The 27,041-nt window shown below is 41.4% G+C and overlaps 1 protein-coding gene and 1 pseudogene across 1 annotated transcript; both read right to left on the bottom strand.

Annotated features, from left to right (window-relative positions):
• Positions 1-6,426: 6,426 nt before the first annotated feature.
• Positions 6,427-8,338, bottom strand: LOC106610415 (erythroblast NAD(P)(+)--arginine ADP-ribosyltransferase-like; annotated as a pseudogene).
• Positions 8,339-15,091: 6,753 nt separating this feature from the next.
• LOC123744172 (T-cell ecto-ADP-ribosyltransferase 1-like) lies at positions 15,092-25,759 on the bottom strand. Its single transcript, XM_045722621.1, has 3 exons — positions 25,749-25,759; positions 25,485-25,536; positions 15,092-15,895 (listed from the first exon to the last, which is right to left on the bottom strand). Exons 1-3 carry the CDS (start codon positions 25,757-25,759, stop codon positions 15,092-15,094), a joined length of 867 nt encoding a protein of 288 aa, XP_045578577.1.
• Between the last annotated feature and the right edge of the window lie 1,282 nt (positions 25,760-27,041).

The raw sequence follows: 27,041 nt of genomic DNA on the forward strand, positions 1-27,041 counted from the left end.
TCGGTGCTCTTGGTGTGTCTCTGTCTGTCGGGGCTGTATTTTATCCTGTCTGACAATTTACATAGAGCCAACGTGACAGTTAAATTTCACTATCATACACCACAGACTCTCGTGTCAGCCTCCCATTGACTGTTTTACTAGTTTTTTTTAATAAACGTTGATCTCATTCTTCTGTCCTTTTCTGGACTTTGGCTATTAGTTCTGCCTGGACAGGACCATTAACACAAGGCTTATAGTTCTGCCTGGACAGGAACATTAACACAAGGCTTATAGTTCTGCCTGCACAGGACCATTAACACAAGGCTTATAGTTCTGCCTGGACAGGAGCATTAACACAAGGCTTATAGTTCTGCCTGGACAGGACCATTAACACAAGGCTTATAGTTCTGCCTGCACAGGACCATTAAGACAAGGCTTATAGTTCTGCCTGGACAGGAGCATTAACACAAGGCTTATAGTTCTGCCTGGACAGGACCATTAACACAAGGCTTATAGTTCTGCCTGGACAGGAACATTAAGACAAGGCTTATAGTTCTGCCTGCACAGGACCATTAACACAAGGCTTATAGTTCTGCCTGGACAGGAGCATTAACACAAGGCTTATAGTTCTGCCTGGACAGGAACATTAACACAAGGCGTATAGTTCTGCCTGGACAGGACCATTAACACAAGGCTTATAGTTCTGCCTGGACAGGACCATTAACACAAGGCTTATAGTTCTGCCTGGACAGGACCATTAACACAAGGCTTATAGTTCTTCCTGGGCAGGAACATTAAGTTAACACAAGGCTTATAGTGCTGCCTGGACAGGAACATTAACACAAGGCTGGTTCTGTATCTTTACCTGATAACGTACTGCAGGATAGAGCCATTCCCATACAGCACTGTGAATTAGTAACATGCTGTTGAGTTGTTCTAAATATTCAGAAGTCTGTACATGTCTACTGTCCCTCTTACTGAACATCCCCATCCTCCCAAGTCAATACCACCCTCATCCACCCTCTGTTCTTAAATGCCAAATATAATAAGTCATGTTGAGACAGTGGCTTCAACAAATGTAAAAAGTCTACTTAATGAATGTCCCTAGCCAGTGGGTTTGAGTAGAGTGTCTCCTTTCACACTACTGGCTATTATATCATTCAGTGTCGTTTTAAATGTCAGAGCCTTGTCTGCTACACGTTCCTGCCCCATTACACTGTTTTCTGTCTGCTTGGCCTTTATAACAATCAATCTGACAATAGCTACAGCTAACCAGTCAGTTGCTGAAAATATCCTATAACATGTAAATACACCTGGCTCTGTCCATACTGGTCTTTATTCTGTCCCTTTGAATAAACCTCAAGCACAACATTACATAATACTGTCATGTGTTCAATAGTGCCTCTAACAATTTCTGCCTTGAGATCATGTAAATTCTGCCATGAGATAATGTAAATTATACCTTGAGATCATTTGAATTATACCTTGAGGTTTCAGGCTATTGTTCCAGCACTAAAATACCTCATACAACTAGTTAAAGCCACTGTCTGCAAGGTGTCCAGTAATTTCACAAAAAATCTCTCTCTGTCTGTAAATGCTACAGTAAATATAGTTACAGTAAATGCTAAAGTACATATAGTTACAGTACATGCTACAGTACATGTAGTTACAGTAAATGCTACAGTAAATATAGTTACAGTAAATTTAGTTATAGTAAATGCTACAGTACATATAGTTACAGTACATGCTACAGTACATGTAGTTACATTAAATGCTACAGTTCATATAGTTACAGTAAATGCTACAGTAAATATAGTTACAGTAAATTTAACTATAGTAAATGCTACAGTACATATAGTTACAGTAAATGCTATATATGACCAGGCCTGGGTTCAAATACTATTTGAAATCTTTCAAATACTTTCAGTGTTTTCTTTAATCTGCCTGGAGTGCCAGGTGGGCAGGATTTGCACTTTTGGGACTTTTCTTTTTATTCCATTGCAACAAGCATGCTCGATCAAGCACAGCTAAGGTATTTGAACCCAGGTCTGTATGCAACCTATGGTGAAGTTGTTGGTACTGTAGCAGTTGTTTCGCATTGGGTTTCTCCCAGTGTGGGCATTACAGTATGGAGCCTCCATCATATTTGTAGAAACAAAAGAAAGAAAGGTGGGGAACTTCCAGTGATGTGTTCCTATGGGAATACTGGAAAACAAATTGGAACATGAATTGCTTCATTCAAGTCACGAGAGTATCCCAAAGTTGAAGGGTTTATTGTTCCCCTCGCCACTCTCTAGAAGTAACCCTCTGAGTTTCGTCAGCAACACGTGACAACAGAGGGCTCACCGAGCGAATTGGTAGGGGCAAGGGGTGGTTTGGGATTCACAATCTCTCTCTGTCTGTTTGTCTTTCTGTCTCTGTCTGTCTCTCTGATTCTCTCTTTGTCTGTCGATCTCTCTCTCTCTATTTCTATCTCTCTCGGTCAGTAACTCTAGCCAGTGTTCCAGGCATCTGATTTGAACGGTTAATCTGATTTAAGATGTAACGTAGTTTGCGCACTGTGGAGCAAGACAGTCCTTATTTGGCCAATGGTGAAAGGTCATGTGACACCCAAAAGTATTTATATTACATTATTATTATTATTATTATTATTATTATTATATGTCATGTTGCCTTATGTTGCATGTTTACCTATTTGTTTAAATGATTCTAAACGTTTTTACATGACTTTGAATGTTTGAAAAAAGTTATTTTGTATTTTCCATTTCTACACAAAGCAGGAAAAACAGTAAAAGTTCCTTCAGTGCCAACTGGTAGTTTCCAGTATCGCTTTACTGAACAACTAATTCATTAATTGAGTCATTCATTCGTTAATCGTGTGTCATGGCCTAAGTCACTCAAAAGTGGAGAAGGCTTCAGTGGAAGTTTAACAAAGACATGAGAATGTAATAATGCTGAATGTTTTTCTTTATTAATGTTGGCAGAAGCTGCATGCATCCCCAATGGAGTCTGTTACACAGGGTAGTGCAAGTCTAGTGACTGTAACATCTTAATGTCTGTGTCCTGATGACAGAATGTAACAATAACAGTGGACCACTAACTCATTAAAATATAACTAACAGACATTGAAAATATATTTGTATCACAAAATATATTTGTATTTTTTTTTTTTTTAAGAAAGCGGAAATAGACTTGTTTGATTAAAACATCTTGACGGAAAATGAAAATGAATGTATGTCTCAAAAAGATATTGTAACGGTCGTCGTATATAGTGGACCAAGGCGCAGCGGGTTGAGTGCTCATTATAATGTTTATTAGAACACTTACAAAACAAAACAAGAAAACGAACGACCGCACAGTATTACAGGCTAAACACAGCAGTTCAAAAACAACTTCCCACAAAGGACAGGTGAAAACAGGGCTACCTAAGTATGACTCCCAATCAGCAACAACGATGTACAGCTGTTCCTGATTGAGAGCCATACCAGGCCAACACAAAGAAATACACAACATAGACAGAGCATAGAAATACAAAACATAGAACATAACCAAAAACCCCGGAATACTCTAAACAAACACCCCTCTACATAAACACATATCCCAACAAACCCCGAACCACATAAAACAAACATCCCCCTGCCACATCCTGACCAAACTACAATAACAAATAACCCCTTTACTGGTCAGGACGTGACAGATATGGACCACGAAATTGACTCAATAGTTTGCTGTATTCACAAAATATAAGTTTACCCTGGATGTACAATTTAGAGTTGAATTAACTTGTATACTAATATGAGGTTATGTTAACAAAATGTCCCGTGTTGACATAACTTACAATTTTAAGGCAGTGGGTTATAACACTTTACAGTGTTGGTATTGATAGAAGCTGTAGACAGAGGCACCATCTAGATGACAGATTTCAGTAAATGCAAGATGTCATATTAAGAACTTAAATCTCAATGCAAATAGGTACGGATATTGCTCATATGTTTCTCCACATATGGCAAAGTAGTAGAATCATTATCTGATTCCTACTCGGCTTGATCTGTATTTACACTAAAGCACAGTTCAGATCACTTAAATATGTTGCACTTTTCAGTTTGAAAACAACTTTGCACCACAGGTCTTTGACTGTTTCTCTCTTTTTCACTTCCTCAATTTTTAATTTCTCATAAGGGGGATCAAAACCTCTGCCTCAAGTGGCCCCACGATCGTATATTTTTCCACAGAGGCACCATAGCATGTTTCAATTTCAAAACAATTTTCAGTTCCAAATTCTGCAGCAAGAGTCTGAGAAGTAGAGGTTGAGAGGAATTTGCCAAATCTAATTTCTTGATTTAACTGACCCTTGTAAACACATTTGGTTCCACGGTATACGGTTTTCAAACATTCATTGGGATTCTTTTTTTCTTTCAGAATACGTATGGCATCAGACAGCAGAAAAAGCCATGCATAGAACTCAAATGTTTTTGCTTTATATTTATCTTTTCCCACACGAACTGCATCATTGAGGGTTTTGTACAAAACACCAGAGTACAACTTGATTGCAAGAATATGTTCAACTGTAAATTCCCCATCAGACTCTTTGTTGTCAAGAGCATCATAATGGTCTGTCCAACGAGTTCGAAGTCGTTCGTATTGGCTGTAATCTCTTCTTTCAGGTACACTTTCACCTGGTCAACATAGCTGGAACACAGCCCTTGTATGCATCGTCGACAGATGAAAGTGCCATGTCCAGAACTGTGTCATGCCTCACCTTGGAGAGGAGAAAAAGGATTTAGCTATTTCACCTTTTTAGGATTTAAAATTCATTTTAAACATTCAGTTAGGGTATGTGACACATGCACACACACAAACATACCATTCCATTCACCATGCTGAAGGTCAATGAGAAAACAGCCAACACTGCAAACTTCACCATCTTCACTGCAATCTAGAGTATACTCAAAGATGATCCTAGTTATTATCAGGTTACAGCTCTCTGGTGCTTGTGGCTGTGATGTTACCAAGTTGCCTTCACTTTGGTGCGCCTCCCTACATCCGGACAGTAATTTATCCTGTATCTGCAATTTGCATAGCTAAAATGCCACTTCAGTACAGGTCTCATTCATACAATACAAACTCGCGTGCCAGTCTCCCATTGGCAGTTTTGAATCTATGTTGGTCTTATTCCTCTACCCTTTTTTGGAAATTGAGCATTGCCCAAGGAAGATGAAAACGGACATTTACATGTCACTTGACATCATGTTTACTCCATAACTCTGTACTGAGTAGGACCAGTTTGATACTGTATTTTAGCTGAGCTTCTACTGTTGTCAGTACTCAATGTTTGTTTTAGCTCATTGCCTCTAAATGAATAAAACAGCATAACATATCTTTTAAATCTAGCTTTTGAATGCTGACACAAATTAATCTGATGTTTTAACTTACATTGCTTCTAGACGCCCGCCTATGCCCAATTACAAAAAGTAATGTATGAACCGCTAATTGTAACTCTAATGTCCCTAGGCGTTGTTTAACTGGGCTATCTTCTCTCTATCTCACTCGTGACCATGATCCCCTTCACACCACTTGAACAATTTCAGGCTTATTCACTGTTTGTTCAGAGCTTAATCAGGTGCAGTCCAGGACCAGGGTTGTGGACCAATGACCTGCCGGCCAATTTGCATTTACAACTAACGGGCCACTTCAGTTTAAGTCTCGTTCATACCCACAAACTCTTGTGCCTGTCTAGTTACTAGTTTGTTTTAGAATAATGTAATACGTTGGGCTCATTCCTCTCTCCTTTTCTGGACATCAGAGGCTGACTTCTCCTTCTGCCTGGACAGGTGTATTGACACAAGGCGTATGGCTCATCTTGATAACGTACTATAGGATAGAGTCATTACCATATTGCTCTTCACATGAGCCATTGCTGTTGAGTGGTTGTAAGTCTACCCTGGCCAACGCTTCTAGGCTCCCCCTTACATCCTCCCAATACAATACCACAAACAGCAGGCCTTGGGTCTATTTAAGACACTCCTGATGTAATGGAATGTCATTCCTTGAGCACTACAGATACTGTCATGTCCCTAGTGCTATTTACATCTTTAAATCTCATATGTATTTACTCTATTGTAACTGGTATACACATTTAAAGAAGACTGTGGCTTTAAGGCCTTTGATGATGAGTTGATGAAATGTTGAATTGAGTGTTTTTATTGCTGGGCTGGAATAATAGCCTGCATCTGTAGCTCTCCAGGACTAGAGGTGGTTACCACTGATGTAGAGAAGAGAGGTAGCTGAAAATAGTCGGTCTGTTTTATGCATGAAATGCTGCTCCCCTCTGGTAGTTGTGGAGAATGCACAATGTAATCACTTGTTGCCGGTGGTCTTTGAATCCCATTGAACTGCTTTAATTGTGCTCAGTCATGCTTTATTGATGCTTCAGGGCAAGTGCTCAAAATATATGATAGAAACATAATTAAATATAAATTACACCACATTAGTGAATACATGTTTCTATATTGACACAGTTACAGTAAATGCTACAATACATATAGTTACAGTAAATGCTACAGTACATATAGTCACAGTAAATACTACAGTAAATATAGTTACATTAAATGCTACAGTAATTACAGTTACAGTAAAGTATACAGTAAATAGAGTTACAATAAATGCTACAGTACAAATTGTTACAGTAAATGCTACAGTACATGTAGTTACAGTAAATGCTACAGCAAATATAGTTACAGTTAATGCTACAGTAAATATAGTTACAGTAAATGCTATGTATGACCAGACCTGGGTTCAAATACTATTTTAAATCTTTCAAATACTTTGAGCGTTTTATTTAACCTGCCTGGAGTGCCAGATGGGCAGCATTTGTACTTTGGGGACTGTTCTATTGGTTCCATTGCAATAGGCAAGCCATATTAAACGCAGCTAAACTATTTGAAAATGTTTCAAATAGTATTTGAACCCAGGTGTGTAGATACTGTAACCTATGATGAAGTTGCTGGGAGCAGGATTTCTATATTAGATTTAACCCTGTGTGGGCATTACATTATGGAGCTAAGGACCTGGCAGAAGAAGAACAATGTGAATATACAGTATATAACACAGGTCTACAGTGATGGGGGAATCCACAGGGAACAACCATGCATAAGCAACCCAGCTTGTTTCGTTTCACTCTCTGAATGAGAGAGAGCTTCATTGACTAACATACAGTTCGACTGCTGTATTTTCCTAAACAGCTTTACAATTCAGATTGTACTGGAACCCTACACTCTCCAGTTTGAAGAGAGATTTACAGTTAAGAACATTCTGGCCTTTTTCCTTTTTGGTAATTTTGAACATCTCAAAAGGTGGTATCAACACCTCCTTCTCCTGTTCTCCCAACACTGGGTAGGACTTGAGATAAGCTCCTGCACATGTCTTTATCTCAAAGCAGGACTTCTCTCCAAATGATTGACTAATTCCCTTGTCAAGAGAGCTCGAGGCAAAGAAGCCGAATCTGATTAGTTGGTTAACTTTACCGCCAAACTCCATGTTGGTTCTCCGGTATGTGGTGTGACAGCCCTGTTGGTTTTCTTTCAGGAGGCGGAGAGCATCAGTCAGCAGGAAATGCAGGGAGTGGAACTGGAAGGAGGTTGTGTACTCTGTTCTATTGGTCCGGACTGCTTGGTTGAACACTGGGTATATCTTAGTTTGACCTCCTGAGTAAGCACAGATAGCCTTGATATGATCATGTGTAAGTTTGTCTTTAGAATTGTACTTGGATTTGTCCTTTTGGAATCGTTGCTTCACATTTTTTGCACATCCTTCTGCCTTCATCCAGGCTTATTTGAAGAACCCTACATTTCTAATTTCATGTTCCAGATATTCCTTCTGCACCTTGTTGTGCATTTGTTCAGTGCAGCCATTATACATGTCGTCAACACAGTAAGGGACCATGTCTAAGGGTTTGAGGGAATTGAGACCAGGCTGACGGAGATGAACCTTCAGAGAATAAGGAGGGGAAAAACAGCCCAAAAAACAAGAGGAATGGTTTATGAAAACGTTTAACTGTAGCGATCTTGTTCACAGATGAACTATAGCACGACCATATGCTGGTAATACCCTTTCATAACAAGGTTCTCATCTCAAAATCCTATAGTTCTACAGAACAAACAAACAGAACAATCAACTATCCAGTTGATGCTGGATAGTGAGCAATGCTGAAAAGGCCTATGTGCTAAAACACTTCCAGAAGTAATCTTCTATTTCTATGTTCCAGATTGAGAGATCATCTTACCATCTTGGAGTCCACACCCAGAGACCAAGCATGGAGGACACACAGCACAGCAAAGGTTAGGATGTTGTCTCTCCCCATGACTTTAACAGCACCTGTACTAAAACAACATGTATGGAGACCATACCAATCATCATAATAATACCAAACATGATACAACATAGCTTTGATATTATTCACTTTTAATAAATAGAAAAATGGGATTAATTGCAATAGCACCATATAGGAGCTGATAAACAAACATACTGGAAATCATTATATTCATTATACAAATAGCTTATAATGATCTGGTAGTTGAACTTACCAGACTGGAGCACGACAGAGGTAGTTTTGTATTGTTCAGCTTCAGGACTTGTGTTTTGCAGACTCTCTGATAAGATCTACTTATACCAGGTGAGAGAAATTACTTTGCAAGCAGACATAACCACAAACCCTATTCCCACACTGAAGCACGAAGATAATACATGAACAAAGTCATGCAGACCCTGTGTGGTCAGTCAGTTGTCATCAGTCTCTCAGGTTGTGTGACTGGTTATGACCTCACTGGATGAGTTCCAGGATTTTTCAGTAGCACGTAGGAGTTGGCAAGACAGCATAAACATATCTGGAACTCATCCATTGATGTCATTACCAGCCACACAACCTGAGAGACTGTGACCATGACAACTGACTGACCACATGGTGCAGGGGTTGACTAGCTGTTTTCCTCTAACAGGTATCTTTTCTCAGAACCCACATTAAAGTTTGAGGACCTCTTGAAGGTGCGAAACCGTCACTATCAGCCTGAGTTTGGTGCAAACCACAACCACAATGCAAACAACCTGACAAAGATAAATGTCATTCAGACTCCCAGATGTAACTATGCAGGTGTCAACATTACTGTATAAGATACTTATTATAATTTCCATCTCTTAGAGATATGTTTTATTGTAGTGTCAAAACAACAGTTAGTGTCAAAGCAACCTGTGGATAGACAGTAGATGTTATGACAGTTAACCTGTGGATAGACAGTAGACGTTATGAAAGTTAGCTGTGGATAGACAGTAGATGTTTTGACAGTTACCTGTGGATAGACAGTAGATGTTTTGACAGTTACCTGTGGATAGACAATAGATGTTATGACAGTTACCTGTGGATAGACAGTAGATGTTATGACAGTTAACCTGTGGATAGACAATATGATGCCTATTTGTTGCTGCGTGCAACTCAACTGCAATACAGTCGGCCTGGAACGAGACATCTCTCTCCTCGTTGTGGTTGATAGATTGAGCACTACTGAGCTCTGACCTCACAGATACAGGAAACTACTAACCCTGCTGCTGCTCTCCCTCCCATCTCACTCTGACCTCACAGATACAGGAAACTACTAACCCTGCTGCTGCTCTCCCTCCCATCTCACTCTGACCTCACAGATACAGGAAACTATTAACCCTGCTACTGTTCTCCCTCCCATCTCACTCTGACCTCACAGATACAGGAAACTACTAACCCTGCTACTGTTCTCCCTCCCATCTCACTCTGACCTCACAGATACAGGAAACTACTAACCCTGCTACTGTTCTCCCTCCCATCTCACTCTGACCTCACAGATACAGGAAACTACTAACCCTGCTACTGTTCTCCCTCCCATCTCACTCTGACCTCACAGATACAGGAAACTACTAACCCTGCTGCTGCTCTCCTTCCCATCTCACTCTGACCTCACAGACACAGGAAACTACTAACCCTGCTGCTGCTCTCCCTCCCATCTCACTCTGACAGAATCAGTTTTCCAGTCTACTTGTTAATGTTTGGCCTCAAGTCTATTTCAAAGCCATGACTAAGTGTTACTTCTCTGTAAAACTATGTCTGTAACTATGACTCATTTTAAAGTCAACAATAGGTTTTTCTATATGTCCTACCTGCATGTACAGTGTTGACAGTGTTGATCAGATGAGCCACTTTAGCTTCCTATTTGAGGTGCAAGTTGCTAGGGGGTGCTGCTGCTGCTTACCATTTTAAACCAATCAGAGAACAACTTGAGAACTAGTGGAGTTGCTTTAAGTGAGATGTAATATATATTCTGTAGGTTTATACCAGATTTACACATAGTGGATAAAGAGGACAGAAGATATAATATTGCTCAATGCTTTTCTTTGCTGGTTTTATTAAGTTCTTGTGCACATGACAACAAATCAGAACATATGACCAGAGACGTCATGCCCATATGGGAAACAGGGGCACGTTTTAAAAGGTCTGAATACTTATGTCAATGTGATATTTCAGTTGTTATTTTTTATATATATTTGCAAAAACTTCAAAAACCCATTTTTGGTTTGTCCTTATGGGTTATTGTGTGTAGATTGACGAGGAATTTATATCCATTTTAGAGTAAGGCTGTAATGTAACATAATGTTGAAAAAGTCAAGGGGTCTGAATACTTTCCAAATGTACTGTATGTATTTTTTTTACAGGGCAAATGTGAGGTGACACGTGCCCCTGGATAGACAGTAGATGTTATGACAGTTAACCTGTCGATAGACAGTAGATTTTATGACAGTTAACCTGTGGATAGACAGTAGATTTTATGACAATTAACCTGTGGATAGACAGTAGATGTTATGACATTTAACCTGTGGATAGACAGATGTTATGACATTTAACCTGTGGATAGACAGTAGATGTTATGACAGTTAACCTGTGGATAGACAGATGTTATGACATTTAACCTGTCGATAGACAGTAGATGTTATGATATTTAACCTGTGGATAGACAGTAGATGATATCACAGTTAACCTGTGGATAGACAGTAGATGTTATGACATTTAACCTGTGGACAGACAGTAGATGTTATGACAGTTAACCTGTGGATAGACAGTAGATGATATGACAGTTAACCTGTGGATAGACAGTAGATGTTATGCCATTTAAAATCTACTGTCTATCCACAGGTTAACTGTTAACTGTCATAACCTGTGGATAGACAGTAGATAACCTGTGAAAAGACAGTAGATGTTATGACAGTTAACCTGTGAATAGACAGCAGATGTTTGACAGTTCACTGCCACTCTATGGCCTCTGTTGTCTCTGCCAGTCAACAAGATGGCTGCTGAAAGCTTCCTTCATAACCAAGTCCGGCCCCCTCTCTCCTCCAACACCACTCATGAAGTTGGCCACGTTCCAGACTGACTACATTGAAGTCGCCTGCCAGATCTCACAACTACTGGATGAGTGTTTAACATATCAGTTAACCACATCATATGATATAGCGATCTGATGCTCATTTGTCGCTGCGTCAAACTCAACAGCAATATAGCTGGCCTGGAACGAGACATCTCTCTCCTCGTTGTGGTTGATAGATTGAGCTGTACTGTGCTCTGACATCAGACACAGGAAACTACTAACCCTGACAGTGTTGATCAGATTAGCAATAGAGCTTTTAGCTTCCTATTTGACGTGTTAGTTGCTAAGGGGTGCTACTGCTGCTGCTTACAATTTTAAACCAATCAGAGAACAACCTGAGAACAAGTGGCATTGTTTTTAATGAGATGAAATATTATCTTCTGAAGATTTACAACGGATTTACACATGGTGGGTAAAGAGGACAGGAGATGTAAAATTACTCAATGCATTTCTTTATTTTTTATATTTTTTTACACACATTCTAGTGCACATGACAACAAAACAGAACGTACCATCAGAAACGTCATGGGGCACGTGCACCCTCACATTTGTCCTGTAAAAAAATATAGATATACAGGACCAGTCAAAAGTTTGGGTACACCTACTCATTCAAGGGTTTTTCTTAATTTTTTTTACTATTTTCTACATTGTAGAATAATGGTGAAGACATCAACACTATGAAATAACACGTAATCATGTACATGTAGTAACCAAAAAAGTGTTTAATCAAAATATATATTATATTTGAGATTCTTCAAAGAAGCCAACCTTTGCCTTGATGACAGCTTTACACTCTCTTGTGTGTATGTATGGTCAAAAGACTATACATTACCCGCGTCTAGCTAGGACTCCCTCCCACCCGAAGGCCCAACTTCCTGCCTTCAACCCATCACTAACACACTTACCACAGTACGATGAATGGGCAACAGGGGGAGCCAAAAACTTAGGTAGAGGTTGTTACAGGTGCACTGATAACAAGGGAATATATCTCAATCAGGTAAATATAAATCATTGAGGTACGTACCTAATATTTCATCACACATATATATATACACACACACACACATACATGGAGCTCTGAATGTTCTGTCTTTTATACAAATATGTCTAAAACAGCTTTAACATAGACTCTACCAAACATACATTCTACCAAACTAGTATCTCCCTACACTACTTCAGACAAACTATGATTTGCATATGTAAGTAGCCTTGTCTGAGCCAGAACAGCAAGAGGCTATCTTCTGTAGCATGAAGAAGCTTGATGTACAGTACAATTACGCCCCCTGGACAGGATGCTAGTGCTTAAGGCCTTATCCCCTGTTAGAGCCAAATAGCCAATTTGTATACAATAACCAGAGCGTTATTAGTTGTATTATTAGTGTGAAGCCATTATTGGAGATGAATACCCCCCTTGCGGCCGGTGCGGTGGCTACAGGAGGAGGAAAGGTTGTTTGAGGGAGGAAGTCAGGCCTACAAGGAGGAGTCTTGGTTAGACGGGGGAGCAGTATAGTTTTTTGACCGCACTTACTCACATGATTTCTTGAATTTACTGCACACAATAGCCTTCATTTATTGCCTTTTAAGTTATTAGAAAGTCTGAAAGTCCCAGACTCTCCCCTTGCACTGTGTGGTCACTGGTCAGTCATGATTACGGTCACTTAGGTTGTAACAAAGTTATGGATGACCACTGGTTGCTATTTGTCAAATTTCCAGGAAAAGGTGTGTTTAGTTTAGGCGGAACCACATTTGTGAATATGTTTGCAGCTCTTTGAGGATGTGTGACCATCATCTTCTTGATTGAATGACAGTGAACTTACCAGAACTGGAGCCCGGTAGAGGTTGTTTTGTAGAAGACTTGTCACGATCGTTATATAAATAATCGGACCAAGGCGCACTGGACTGGGCACCGGCGCCGAGGAAGGCTCCGGCCATGGAGCGGGACTGGACGCCGTGCCTGGACTGGGCACTGGCGCAGAGGAATGCTCCGACCATGGAGCGGGACTGGACGCCGTGCCTGGACTGGGCACTGGCGCAGAGGAAGGCTCCGACCATGGAGCGGGACTGGACGCCGTGCCTGGACAGGGCACTGGCGCAGAGGAAGGCTCCGGCCATGGAGCGGGACTGGACACCGTGCCTGGACTGGGCATCGGCGCAGTGGAAGGCTCCGGCCATGGCACCGGCGCAGGAAGCTCCGGGCCGTGGACCGGCGCAGGAAGCTCCGGGCCGTGGACCGTCACTGGAAGCTCTGGACCGTGGACCATCACTGGAGGCTCTGAACTGTGAACTGTCACTGGAAGCTCTGAACTGTGAACCGTCGCTGGACGTACCGGGCTGGGAAGGCGCACTGGAGGCCTGATGCGTGGAGCCGGCACAGGTTTCACCGGACTGATGACACGCTCTTCAGGGCGAGTGCGGGGAGCCGGCACAGGACGTACCGGGCTGGGAAGGCGCACTGGAGGCGTGGTGCGTGGAGCCGGCACAGGTTTCACTGGACTGATGACACGCTCTTCAGGGCGAGTGTGCTGCAGAATACACCTAACCAACATCTCTCTACGATCTCCCTCCTCCAATTGCTCCATCGACTCCCAGACGGTCTCTGGCTCTGTCCTCGGCTCGGCCGACCGCCCCAAGGGCCCCCCCAAAAAAATTATCTTGGGGTTGCCCTTGGGCTGTTTGTGGCCGCTGACCCCGGCGTCGTCGCTGTCCTCTTTTACTCCTCGGCGACTCCCGCCAAGGAAGGGTCTCGCATCCACCCATTATCTCTTCCCAGGTCCAACTCTCCTTTACCTCCTGGGCACGCTGCTTGGTCCTGACATGGTGGGATATTCTGTCACGATCGTTATATAAATAATCGGACCAAGGCGCAGCGTGAGTGGAATTCCACATTTTATTGATTGTGAAACTTCAAAATAAAAGAAAAAAGAAATAAGGATGTGAAGTACGTAGCGCACACATAAGAAACAAAACAATATCCCACATCGCAGGTTGGAAAAGGAACACAGTAAGTATGATCCCCAATTAGAGCCAACAATTATCAGCCGACCTCCAATTGGAAACCATACACATACACCAACATAGAAACACTTAGAACCCCCCTAGTCACGCCCTGACCTAAAACACCATAGAGAACCCCGAGGGCTCTCTATGGTCAGGGCGTGACAAGACTTCAGGTTTCCTGTCTGCAGACTGTCTGAAAAGGTCTACTGATTTTATTATTATTATTATTTTGTAACTTTATTTAACTAGGCAAGTCAGTTAAGAACAAATTCTTATTTACAATGACGGCCTACCCCGGCCAAACCAGGACAACGCTGGCCCAATTGTGTGCTGCCCTATAGGACTCCCAATCACGGCCAGATGTGATGCAGCCTGTATGCTTGGTCAGAGAGCTGGCTCTATAGGTTAATACCAGATTTACAGGCAGTGTATAAAGATGACATGAGATTTAATCATTCTCAATGGGTTTTTTTATTGGTTTCAACAAAAGCTGCAGGGCACATTTTAAAGCTCCTTTATTTCAATATTTTAAAACCAAAACGAAATGACAATGTCAGGAAAGAAAATCATACAAGCACAGAGAGTTGTTCTTTACAGGATCATTACAACTGTGATATGGAAATTGGTTAAGATTCCTCATTGTATCATTGTATCATTGTTTCAGGGCAGAATGATCAGTGAAATACAATAATTATCAACATAGTAAAGAGCATTATGTAGTCTGTATCCGATGCTCTGATGAATGTATAAAAGCTGCTTCTCAGATTTGATTCTGCTCCATTGTAAACCCATCTGCAGTTCATGTTGCTCTTCGATATTCCGGTGCTATTTAGTGTGTAGACGACATCACACCACGTGTTTGTCTGGACAGCAGTGATTCTAAAGACCTCATAGGATGGGATTAAAACCTCACTCTCATTGATATAGGCAAAGTAATATGTCAGGTTAGCATCGAAACATGTGTTGATCTCAAAGCAGGACGTGTTGCCAAACATATGTAATGACTTATTTAAAGAACTGGAGGCAAAGAATCCGAAACGGATCTCTTTGTTTAGAACATTTCGATCAAAATACACATTGGTTCTACGGTAGGTGGTCCTACATGTTTGACTTTGTTTGAGAATCTGAATGACGTCAGTTAGATAGAAGTGCAGGGAATGGTACTGGAATGATCTTCCATACCCATATCTGCCTTCTCTAACTGCTTCGTTGAAGTCTAGGTAGATGGATTCGGATGGAGGTTGGGGTTTGTTATTTGTGTACGAATACATAGAGACGGAATGCAATTTTTGCAGACCATCTTTTGGAATGGATGCATGTTTCTCTGCTATGTCCCAGGCTCTTATGAAGTTAGTGGTGGTGTTTTTCTCATGTGGGAGGTAGTAGCCATCCACCCTCTTAAAGGCTTCGTCTCTGCAGCCATCGTATTTGTCATCAATAGAATTTGGTGCCATGTCCAGCGGGAAAGTCGTCTCCTTCTGTAACAGTGATGTCTTAATTACTGTAGATACTCCTTATACAGACTTAATGGGTGACTGTGTACCGCCTTGATAAAATGTCTTCCAATCCCTTTGCTTTAAGGATACTCTAAAATTGTAAAATTGTAAAGAAATTGACTAATTACACATGACTAAGACCATTTCATCTGAACAAATTTCAAAAACAGAGTAGAAAATAATTCTCATAAAAAACGTACTTTGTGGCTACAGCCCCAAAAGAGAATGTAGAATGTTAACAGATCAATCATTGTGGGTTACCCCAGAGAGTCACTTGACATGCATCCATCTAATTAACGTAATAAAAACATCCACATCAAAAATCCGCCTGTTTAAGCCAGAGATATCTGTTTTTGCAGGGGCTGTGTCTCAATCCATCGCATCCGCCTATATCGGTCTTCCGCATCTGCAGTGGAAAGTGGCTGAGCTACAGCAGTGTTTGTCAGACCATGAACCTTCCCGAAAATCGGTCTTCTCATGAAAACGTCTGTACCGTCCAAATGGTTTGGCCTACAAACCCGTATGACCACTATGAAAAGGTGAGACTCACAAGCGTCAAGGGAGTTGTCTGAAAGTTAAAAAAAATGTATGGATGTAGTTTTGTGTCTTAGATATGGTTAAGACACTTCAAAACCTTATTCCATATGATAAATTTTTTTGGCTGTGTGTTTTGCCATTTATGAATGTTATTCAGTGCATTTCTATGGGCTATAGAAGAAGCCAGGGACAAAATGTATGCACAGCGACGTGAGAGACTGATCAACAACTACAGGAAGCGTTTGGTTGGAGTCATTGCAGCTAAAGGTGGCACAACCAGTCATTGAGTGCAAGTGGGCAATTTGTTTTTCACACAGGGGCATTGGGTGTTGCATAACTTTGTTTATGAAATAAATGAAATAAGTATGGAATTGTTGTGTTATTTGTTCAATCAGGTTCCATTTATATTTTATTTTTTACCTTTATTTAACTAGGAAGGGCTCATTGAGATTTGAAATCTCTTTCTCAAGAGCGTCCTGGCCAAGAAAGGCAGCACCAAGTCATTATACAATTTCAGACAGACAACATGAACAACTACAGGTAACTCTGCAGCCCTTGGTCTAATATTAGGTTTTGGTTGAAGATCTGATAACATTCAGTATCAAAAATATGCAAAAAGTAGAGAAAATATGAAAGGGGGCAAATACTTTTTCACAGCATTGTATTACTCCCTGGGAAAAGTAATTAGTTACTGGTTATTGTACTTTATATTATCCCAAAATGTTGGGCAACCTCACTCAGTGTAAACAATGTCAACGTTACATTACCTAGCCTATGCACCAGCACAAGAAGCCTAATAATAACAGCCCCAAAATCTACTACAAACACTCAGCTACAAGCTTGTTCGGCTCCCTGGGTTGCAGCCTGTTCTCCTGAACGATTCGAATCAAGCATTGGTTGTTTGGATGAGTTAGGCCTACAGTCACCCTCAGCAGCAGTGGTCAAATCTCGGTAGGGGGAGTCTGTCACTATGGGTTTCGTGTTGGTGACATTACAAGTACTGGAGGAGATTGGAAGTCGTGTTTCTAGCAGTGGAGAGGTGTTTCTCGCCTGGGCGTAGTTTACATTTTACTGTTATATTCTTGCCATTTTGTCCAACCAAATCAAAGTAATGGGAGTACTTCCACGCTGAGAAAGTCAAGGTTTTAGACACTTCTGTCATTTTTTATCTTCCTCACTAAAGCAGTTAGTTGTAGTGCGTGTGTAAACAGGAACTTGGTGAGAGGATGAAACCAATTAGAATCTGGGGCAGGGGGATTTAAAATACTGCGCCAATAGAGAGGGAATAATCACCACAAATATTGATTTGGATCAATAGCTGTAATGTTATTACTCAAATTGGAACAGTGCTCTGTTATATTGCTCCTTACCGCAAAATGTTATATTATTACTGTAGCGCGTTACCCCCAACACTGTTCATTGTACATTGGTGGAGGGGAAGGATCAGTAATATACAGTGAATAATAACATAATATAGAGTATTATGTAGCCTGTATCTGATGCTCTGATGAATGCACAAAAAACTGCTTCTCAGAATAATTTTTCCATCATTTCGCACCAGTTTGCAGTTCAGGTTGCTCTTAGGTTCTCCAGTGCTCACTACTGTGTAGACTACTTCACAATCACCTAATGGCGCTAATGGTGAGTTTGTCTTGATGTTGGTGACCTTGAATATCTCATAGGGGGATTAAAACCTCACAACGATGGCAGAGTAGTTAGCCACATCTGCATTGAGGTAATATGTACATTTAGGTAGAGTTATTAAAGTGAATATTCATAGATAATAACAGAGAGTAGCAGCAGCACAGAAGGGGGGGGCAATGCAAATAGTCTGGGTAGCCATTTGACTAGATGTTCAGGAGTCTTATGGCTTGGGGGTAGAAGCTGTTTAGAAGCCTCTTGGACCTAGACTTGGCGCCCTGGTACCGCTTGCATGCGCTAGAAGAGAGAACAGTCTATGACTAGGGTAGCTGGAGTCTGACAATTTTTAGGGCCTTCCTCTGACACCGCCTTGTATAGAGGTCCTGGATGGCAGGAGGCTTGGCCACGGTGATGTACTAGGCCGCACGCACTACCCTCTGTAGTGCCTTGCGGTCAGAGGCCGAGCATTTGCCAGACCAGGCAGTGATGCAACCGGTCAGTATGCTCTCGATGGTGCAACTGTAAAACCTTTTGAGGATCTGAGGACCCATGCCAAATCTTCTCAGTCTTCTGAGGGGGAATAGGTTTTGTCGTGCCCCCTTCACGACTGTCTTGGTGTGCTTGGACCATTTTAGTTTGTTGGTGATGTGGACTCCAAGGAACTTGAAGCTCTCAACCTGCTCCACTACAGCCCCTTGATGAGAATTGGGAATTGAACACCCTAACACCCTAGCAAGCGTCCCACCCCTGGTACATCCTATCAACAGCAGGTGAAATATCAAGGGCGCCAAATTTGAAAACAATTAAATGTCATAATTCAAATTTCTCAAACATACAACTATCTTACACCTTTTGAAAGATAAACATCTCCTTAATCTAACCACGTTGTCCAATTTCAAAAAGGCTTTTCGGCGAAAGCATAAAGTTAGATTATGTTAGGACAGTACATTGAAAATAGCTGTGTGTAATGTTTTGTCAATGCAAAGACAGTCGTCACCAAAAGCAGAAAACCAGCTAAAATTATGCACTAACCTTTGACAATCTTCATCAGATGACACTCCTAGGACATTATGTTAGACAATACATGCATTTTTTGTTCTATCAAGTTCATATTTATATCGAAAAACAGCATTTTACTATGGCGTTGATGTTGAGGAAATATTTTCCCTCCAATACCGCCAGTCAATCAGCACAACAAATTAAATAATTACTATTCGAAAACATTGGTAAAATATTATATTGTAATTCAAAGAATTATAGATTAACATCTCGTGAACGCAACCGCATTGCCAGATTTAAAAAGAACTTTACTGGGAAATCACACTTTGCAATAATCTGAGTACTGCGCCCAGAAAAATACGCTTTGCGATACAGACTAGGCGCCATGTTGGAGAGATCTAAAATACTATGTAAATATTCCCTTACCTTTGATTAGCTTCATCAGAAGGCACTTCCAGGTATCCCAGGTCCATAACCTCTTATGGCTAGGGGGCAGTATTTTCACGGCTGGATAAAAAACGTACCCGATTTAATCTGGTTACTAATCCTACCCAGTAACTAGAATATGCATATACTTATTATATATGGATAGAAAACACCCTAAAGTTTCTAAAACTGTTTGAATGGTGTCTGTGAGTATAACAGAACTCAAATGGCAGGTCAAAACCTGAGAGATTCCTTTACAGGAAGTGCCCTGTCTGACCATTTCTGGAACTTCTTTGCCATCTCTATCTTTTACTAAGGATCTCTGCTCTAACGTGACACTTCCTACGTCGTCCATATGCGCTCAGAGCCCGGGAAAAACCTGAATGTCGTCATCCCAGCCCCAGGCTGAAACACATTATCGCCTTTCTCAAGTGGCCGATCAAGGGACTGTGGGCTTAGGCGCGTGACCTGGCCGCCCCCGTCTTTGTGATTTTTTCCTCTGTTTGCCGAAAAGGAGATTCCCGGTCGGAATATTATCGCTTTTCTACGAGAAAAATGGCATAAAAATTGATTTTAAACAGCGGTTGACATGCTTCGAAGTACGGTAATGGAATATTTAGAATTTCTTTGTCACGAATTGCGCCATGCGCGCGACCCTTCTTTACCATTTCAGATAGTTTCTGGGACGCATGAACAAAACGTCGCTATTCGGATATAACGATGGATTATTTTGGACCAACCCAACATTTGTTATTGAAGTGGCAGTCCTGGGAGTGCATTCTGACGAAGACAACAAAAGGTAATCAAACTTTTATAATAGTAAATGTGATATTGGTGAGTGCTAAACTTGCCGGGTGTCTAAATAGCTAGCCCGTGATGGCTGGGCTATGTACTTAGAATATTGCAAAATGTGCTTTCACCAAAAAGCTATTTTAAAATCGGACATATCGAGTGCATAGAGGAGTTCTGTATCTATAATTCTTAAAATAATTGTTATGCTTTTTGTGAACGTTTTATCGTGAGTAATTTAGTAAATTGTTAGCAAATTCCTCCGGAAGTTTGCGGGGGGTATGCTAGTTCTGAACGTCACATGCTAATGTAAAAAGCTGTTTTTTGATATAAATATGAACTTGATTGAACAAAACATGCATGTATTGTATAACATAATGTCCTAGGTGTGTCATCTGATGAAGATCATCAAAGGTTAGTGCTGCATTTAGCTGTCTTCTGGGTTTTTGTGACATTATATGCTAGCTTGAAAAATGGGTGTCTGATTATTTCTGGCTTGGTACTCTGCTGACATAATCTAATGTTTTGCTTTCGCTGTAAAGCCTTTTTGAAATCGGACAGTGTGGTTAGATAAAGGAGAGTCTTGTCTTTAAAATGCTGTGAAATAGTCATATGTTTGAAAAATTGAAGTTTTTGTATTTTTGAGGAATTTGTAATTCGCGCCACGCCTATCATTGGATATTGGAGCAGGTGTTCCGCTAGCGGAACATCTAGATGTAAGAGGATAACAAATGTAGTTTTGTTCGAAAAAGCTCATAATTTATGTCCAAAAAGCTCCGTGTTGTTAGCGCGTCCTGTAGGCTACTCAAAAACATGAACGACGCCCGCCGGATTTGTCTTCACCAAAGAGGGAAAAAAAAATATTTCCGTTCGTTCAAACATGTCAAACGTTGTATAGCATAAATAATTAGGGCCTTTTTCAATCAGAACTTCAATAATATTCAAGGCGGACGATTGCATTCTCTTTTAAAACGTATTGGAACGAGAGTACCCAAACATGCACTCGCTCGCCAGAGTAGCATCGGCCATCCGCTTATGACCAACGTTCCAAGTCTCTTGTTCGGTCAGTTTTCACAGTAGAAGACTCAAACCACTTTGTAAAGACTGGTGACATCTAGTGGATGGCGTAGGAAGTGCTCAATGATTAATAAGTCCCTGTGTGTTTCAATGGCATAGGCTTAAAAGTAATTCAACACATCAGATATACACTTCCTGTTAGAAATTGTCTCAGGGTTTTGACTGCCATATGAGTTCTGTTATACTTACAGACACTATTCAAACAGTTTTAGAAAATTCAGAGTGTTTTCTATCCAAATCTGTTAATAATATGCATATCCTAGCTTCTGAGTTGGTGTAGGAGGCAGTTAAAAATGGGCACATATTTTTTTTAAAATTCTCAATACTGCCCCCTAGCCCCAACAGGTTATTAAGGGCACTACGGTGTGGAACTCTGAGCTGTAGTCAATGAATAGCATTCTCACACAGGTGTTCCTTTTGTCCAGGTGTGAAAGGGCAGTGTGGAGTGCAATAGAGATTGCATCATCTGTGGATCTGTTGGTGTGGTTTGTACATTGGAGTGGGTTTGGATTTCTGGGATAATGGTGTTGATGTGAGCCATGACCAGCCTTTCAAAGTATTTCATGGCTATAAATTTGAGTGCTACGGGTCAGTAGTCATTTAGGCAGCTTACCTTAGTGTTCTTGGGCACAGGGACTAGGGTGGTCTGCTTGAAACATGTTGGTATTACAGACTCAGACAGGGAGAGTTTGAAAATGTCAGTGAGGACACTTGCCAGTTGGTCAGCGCATGCTTGGAGTACATGTCCTGGTAACCCGTCTGGCCCTGCAGCCTTGTGAATGTTGACCTGTTTAAAGGTCTTACTCACATCGGCTGCGGAGAGAGTGATCACACAGTCATCCGAAACAACTAATGCTCTCATGCAAGTTTCAGTGTTACTTGCCTCGAAGCGAGCATAGAAGTTATTTAGCTCGTCTGGTAGGCTCCTGTCACTGGGCAGTTCTCAGCTGTGCTTCCCTTTGTTGTCTGTAATAGTTTGCAAGCCCTGCCACATCTGACGAGTGTCGGAGCCGGTGTAGTACGATCCGATCTTAGTCCTGTATTGACACTGTGCCTGTTTGATGGTTCGTCGGAGGGCAATGCAGGATTTCTTATCAGCTTCCGGGTTAGAGTCCTGCTCCTTGAAAGCGGCAGCTCTACCCTTTAGCTCAGTGCGAATGTTGCCTGCAATCCATGGCTTCTTGTTGGCGTATGAACGTAAGGTCACTGTGGGGATGACGTCCTCAATGCACTTAGGTACAATACATTACTTTCTAAGACCTACCAGTTCCCTGTGTACTACTTATTAATTAGAACAACATTTTCTTATTCCTATGTGCATTAGTTTGATGCATATTCTCTCATATCACATATTCTCAATAGATTGCAGAGGAACTTGAGCTTCTAATGATAATCTCAATCAGACCTGGGTTTTGAGATATTTTATATGTGCCTTATTTTTTTGTTTGCCTGGCTTAATAAACCAAAATAAAAGTCCCCAAATTGCAAACCCCACCTATCTGACACTGCAGGCAGACTCAAGCAAACACTCAAAGTCTTTGAAATTATTTAAACCCAGGTCTGATTTATATAGATGATCAAACTATGAGACTTTACATTTCAAATAATACATAATACTGTATATATACTGTATATCTCACCAGTCCAAAGTTTTTTATTTTTTATTTTTTATTTCACCTTTATTTAACCAGGTAGGCCAGTTGAGAACAAGTTCTCATTTACAACTGCGACCATGCCAAGATAAAGCAAAGCAGTCTGACAAAACAACAACACAGAGTTACACTTGGGGTAAACAAACATACAGTCAATAACACAATAGAACAATCTGTATACAGTGTGTGCAAATGAAGTAAGGAGGTAAGGCAATAAATAGGCCATAGTGGCACAATAATTACAATTTAGCAATTAACACTGGAGTGATAGATTTGCAGATGAGGATGTGCAAGCAGAAATACTGGTGTGCAAAAGAGCAGAAAAGCAAAAACAAATATGGGGATGAGGTAGGTAGTTGGTTGGATGGGCTATGTACAGATAGGCTGTGTACTGCTGCAGCGATCGGTAAGCTTCTCTGACAGCTGATGCTTAAAGTTAGTGAGGGAGATATAAGTCTCCAACTTCAGTGATTTTTGCAATTCGTTCCAGTCATTGGCAGCAGAGAACTGGAAGGAAAGGTGGCCAAAGCAGGTGTTGGCTTTGGGGATGACCAGTGAAATATACCTGCTGGAGCGCGTGCTACGGGTGGGTGTTGCTATGATGACCAGTGAGCTGAGATAAGGCGGAGCTTTACCTAGCCAAGACTTATTGTCACGACTTCCGCCGGAGTTGGTCCCTCTCCTTGTTTGAGCGGCGCTCGGCGGTCGACGTCACCGGCCTTCTAGCCATCGCCGATCCACGTTTCATTTTCCATTTGTTTTGTCTTTGTTTTCTACACACCTGGTTTCAATTCCCCCATTACATGTTCATTATTTAACCCTCTGGTTACCCCCATGTTTGTGTGCGTGTTTGTTCTATTGTTCAGGCTGTTACTGACGGCTGGTATTTTGTTGCTGGGTTTGTCAAGTCCTGACCAGCAGAGGGAGTATTTGTATTAGTTTTGGTCAGGACGTGGCAGAGGGTTTGAGTTGTGTATGTTCTAGGGTAGTTTTCTATGTGTAGGTTGGGTGCTGGACTCTCAATTGGAGGCAGGTGTTTCTAGTTGCCTCTGATTGGGAGTCCTATAAATAGGTGTGTGTTTTTGTTTGGCACTTGTGGGTGGTTGTTTGAGAGCACTGCTTTTGTTGAGCCTGGTTCGCTGTTCCTGTCGTTAGTTTGTTTATTGTTTTTCCGTGGTGGTCTCATTTTATTTAATAAATATGTTGAGCACGCAACCCGCTGCGCCTTGGTCCCATTCTCTCTTCCACGAATGCTGTGACAGGGTTTTGTTATTACGCCCTTTTATTTCGTGGTACCGGTATTTTTCCCGCACCGTAGTATTGTGTTTATACTGGTGTTATCTTGTATTAAATACCTTGTCCACGCATCTCAGCTCTCCTGTGCCTGACTTCTTTCACCAGTTACCCACAGCCTTGACACTTATAGATGACCTGGAGCCAGTGGGTTTGACGACAAACATGTAGCGAGGACTAGCCAACGAGAGCATACAGGTCGCATGGACAAAAGTTGGCTTAAAACATTAGCTATTATTTTTGCTTCAATCCAACTACATCTGAATCAAACGATGAAACCATCGGCCAAACGACTGAATATTTATATTCAGACCTTTTTTCAGTGCATTGTGAGTTGTATTTGTCAGTATGGCAATGTAACTATATTGATCTGTCAGTTTCCCTAGCTAATTCCCAACTTTTCACACGGACACACAGTGTTACATTCCCCAGTTTCTGTGTTGTGGTTTTGTATGTGTGTGATTCAGGATGGCTTCCTGAAATTCCCCCCAAGCAGCTGATTGGTTGGCCCCATTGCTAATTGGAGAGCTGACCCCGCCCCCTCGTCAGGATACAGCTGTATCCCATTAGACTCCTTCTCCACCTATATAAGCCAGTGTTCTGTTGCTCAGATAGAGCTAAGGGTTATATCATATGTTGGTTGTTTCTCAGAAAGAGCTTTGGTATGTACTATGTTAGTTGTTGCTGAGAGAGATGAGTGTGTCCTATCTTGGTTGTGGCTGAGAGACAGGTTTTGTTAAGTATTTTTGTAGCTGCTGATTTGAGGTATGCGTGTGCCAATAGAACTGTGTTTTTGATTCTTGAAATTGCTTAATTATGTTTGTATTATTCTGTTTCATTTGTTCCCGGGGGGAAGAGGAAGGCACCTAGGAAGTGCTTAGGTAAGAGGCCCGCGGGCATACAAAACCTGTAGTATGTACACTAGGTAAGCCCTGGGTGGACCACCCCCTGTATTTTTGTTAGCGCAGCAGGTGGTGCGAAGTTAGGTAAGTAGTGGGTAGGCACGTAAGGTAGGAGAGGGGGCTTTGACATTTACTTTCTTTGCTTTGATTCCGTTCAGCCCCTTTTCCCCAAATTTACCGTATGAAGAAATAAATTCCCTGTAAACGGTAGATTCTCTGCCTTTGTCATCCTTACTCGCACCTACAGTCCCTTACCGCTTTCACTCCACGGGAGTTGAGTTGTAGCAGGGTGTTGCGTTCCCTCTTCCTAGAGGCGTACGTAACACTCAGTAATAAACAGCTCTAACATTACAGGCTTCACTGTTATGGTTCACAGTAGAGGTCTACACAGGACCGATTTCTTCATCCAGCTCCCGCCCACACCAGCTGGCTTTCTGTCCGACTCCCACCCACAAGAACTGGTTCCAAACCCAACCGCAGTCCCGCAATGTTATTTTAGGTGTATGTGACGCAGCTCACTTGCCAGCCATGGTCGCAGTAATTTTGCACCCTATAGGCAATATCAAATGAAATATAAAAGTTAAGAAATATGTGAAATTACCAGAGATTCTCACATGGCCCTTACTTTGTATAACTGGGCTATATCAGCCAATATGCTAGATCTAGTTTGAAGAGAGCAGAGTAGGAGAGACTTTCTCTTGAGATATTTTTCTAGAAGAAGATTGGCAGATTCCCAGCAGGGTCAGACAGCCAGGTAAGACCAGTCTATGGAGCTCAGATGAATTTTGCAGTATATTCAGTGAATGATACAAAGTTCCAACTTGAATTGATGGGTAGACCTACAGTAGCTTAATGACAACAGCTTAATCGTAAAGCTACAGTCTGGGATCTGGGAATAATGGTCATTTCTGTTATTAAACCACTTATTTTCTTGGATAGTGTCATGGATAAATGTACTCAAGTAATTCTTTGTCATGCCTCATTTTAAGAGGATCGACTGGTGACGGGTCTCAGCAGGGTCAGGCAGCCGGGTAAGACAAGTCTGTGACAGAGGTGAGGTGAATTATTGCAGATATAACACTTCATTCTCTCTGTCCAGCAAACACTGGACAAGCTAGATGCTAATTTAAGGCAGTCTGACAAACCTCTAAAGTTGATTTCCAAACTGTATCAAGGGATGATAGAGGCTTTTCCCGATGACACAAAAAATGTGAGGAAGACCTGGTAGACGCTATTGATGATGGCGAATGGATACAGATATGTATGAATGCCCAGTCATGTTCATATATCAGACATAAATTACTGCAGTTTAAGACCATCTGTAGAACGTACTATATGCCAGTTAAACTGAATATCATGCACTCAGAAATTGTATTATTCTGCTGGAGGTGTAAAGCACACAAGGGGACATGTTTGCATATGTTGTGGTCTTGTGAAGGCTGGCTAAATTCCAGCAGAGTCTTCTTTGATCTCACATCCATAAGCTATGGATGCTTTATATGGAATACTGTACGACTAAAGGAGTCTGTATTGAAACTTTAGGCAATCCCTAGTTGCTGGGCTTCTCAGTCCTGGCCCTGGGGGTCTGCTGTTGTAATGTTGTCACTCTGGCCTTGGCCTAACACACCTGAAACCAATAATGAATGTTTCACTAAGATCCTAAAGCTGAGTGGGGTGTGTTGGGTTGGTGCGCAACAGGGCCGTGGACCCCTAGGGGCAGGACAGGGCGACCCAGCTATATTGTGTGCAAGTAAAAAGAGCTACAGTACTATTAGGCCTATGATTTAAATTATATGAAGGCTGTACTGTTTC

This window comes from Salmo salar, chromosome ssa08 (genome assembly GCF_905237065.1).
Source record: "Salmo salar chromosome ssa08, Ssal_v3.1, whole genome shotgun sequence".
NCBI lineage: Eukaryota > Metazoa > Chordata > Actinopteri > Salmoniformes > Salmonidae > Salmo > Salmo salar.

Bases quoted from the DNA above. Each gene is read 5' to 3' on its own strand.
- LOC123744172 (XM_045722621.1), bottom strand. The intron at 15,896-25,484 runs GTAAGGGACTGT...TCACTGTTACAG, and splicing joins ACTCCCGTGGAGTGAAAGCG to AAGGAGACGACTTTCCCGCT.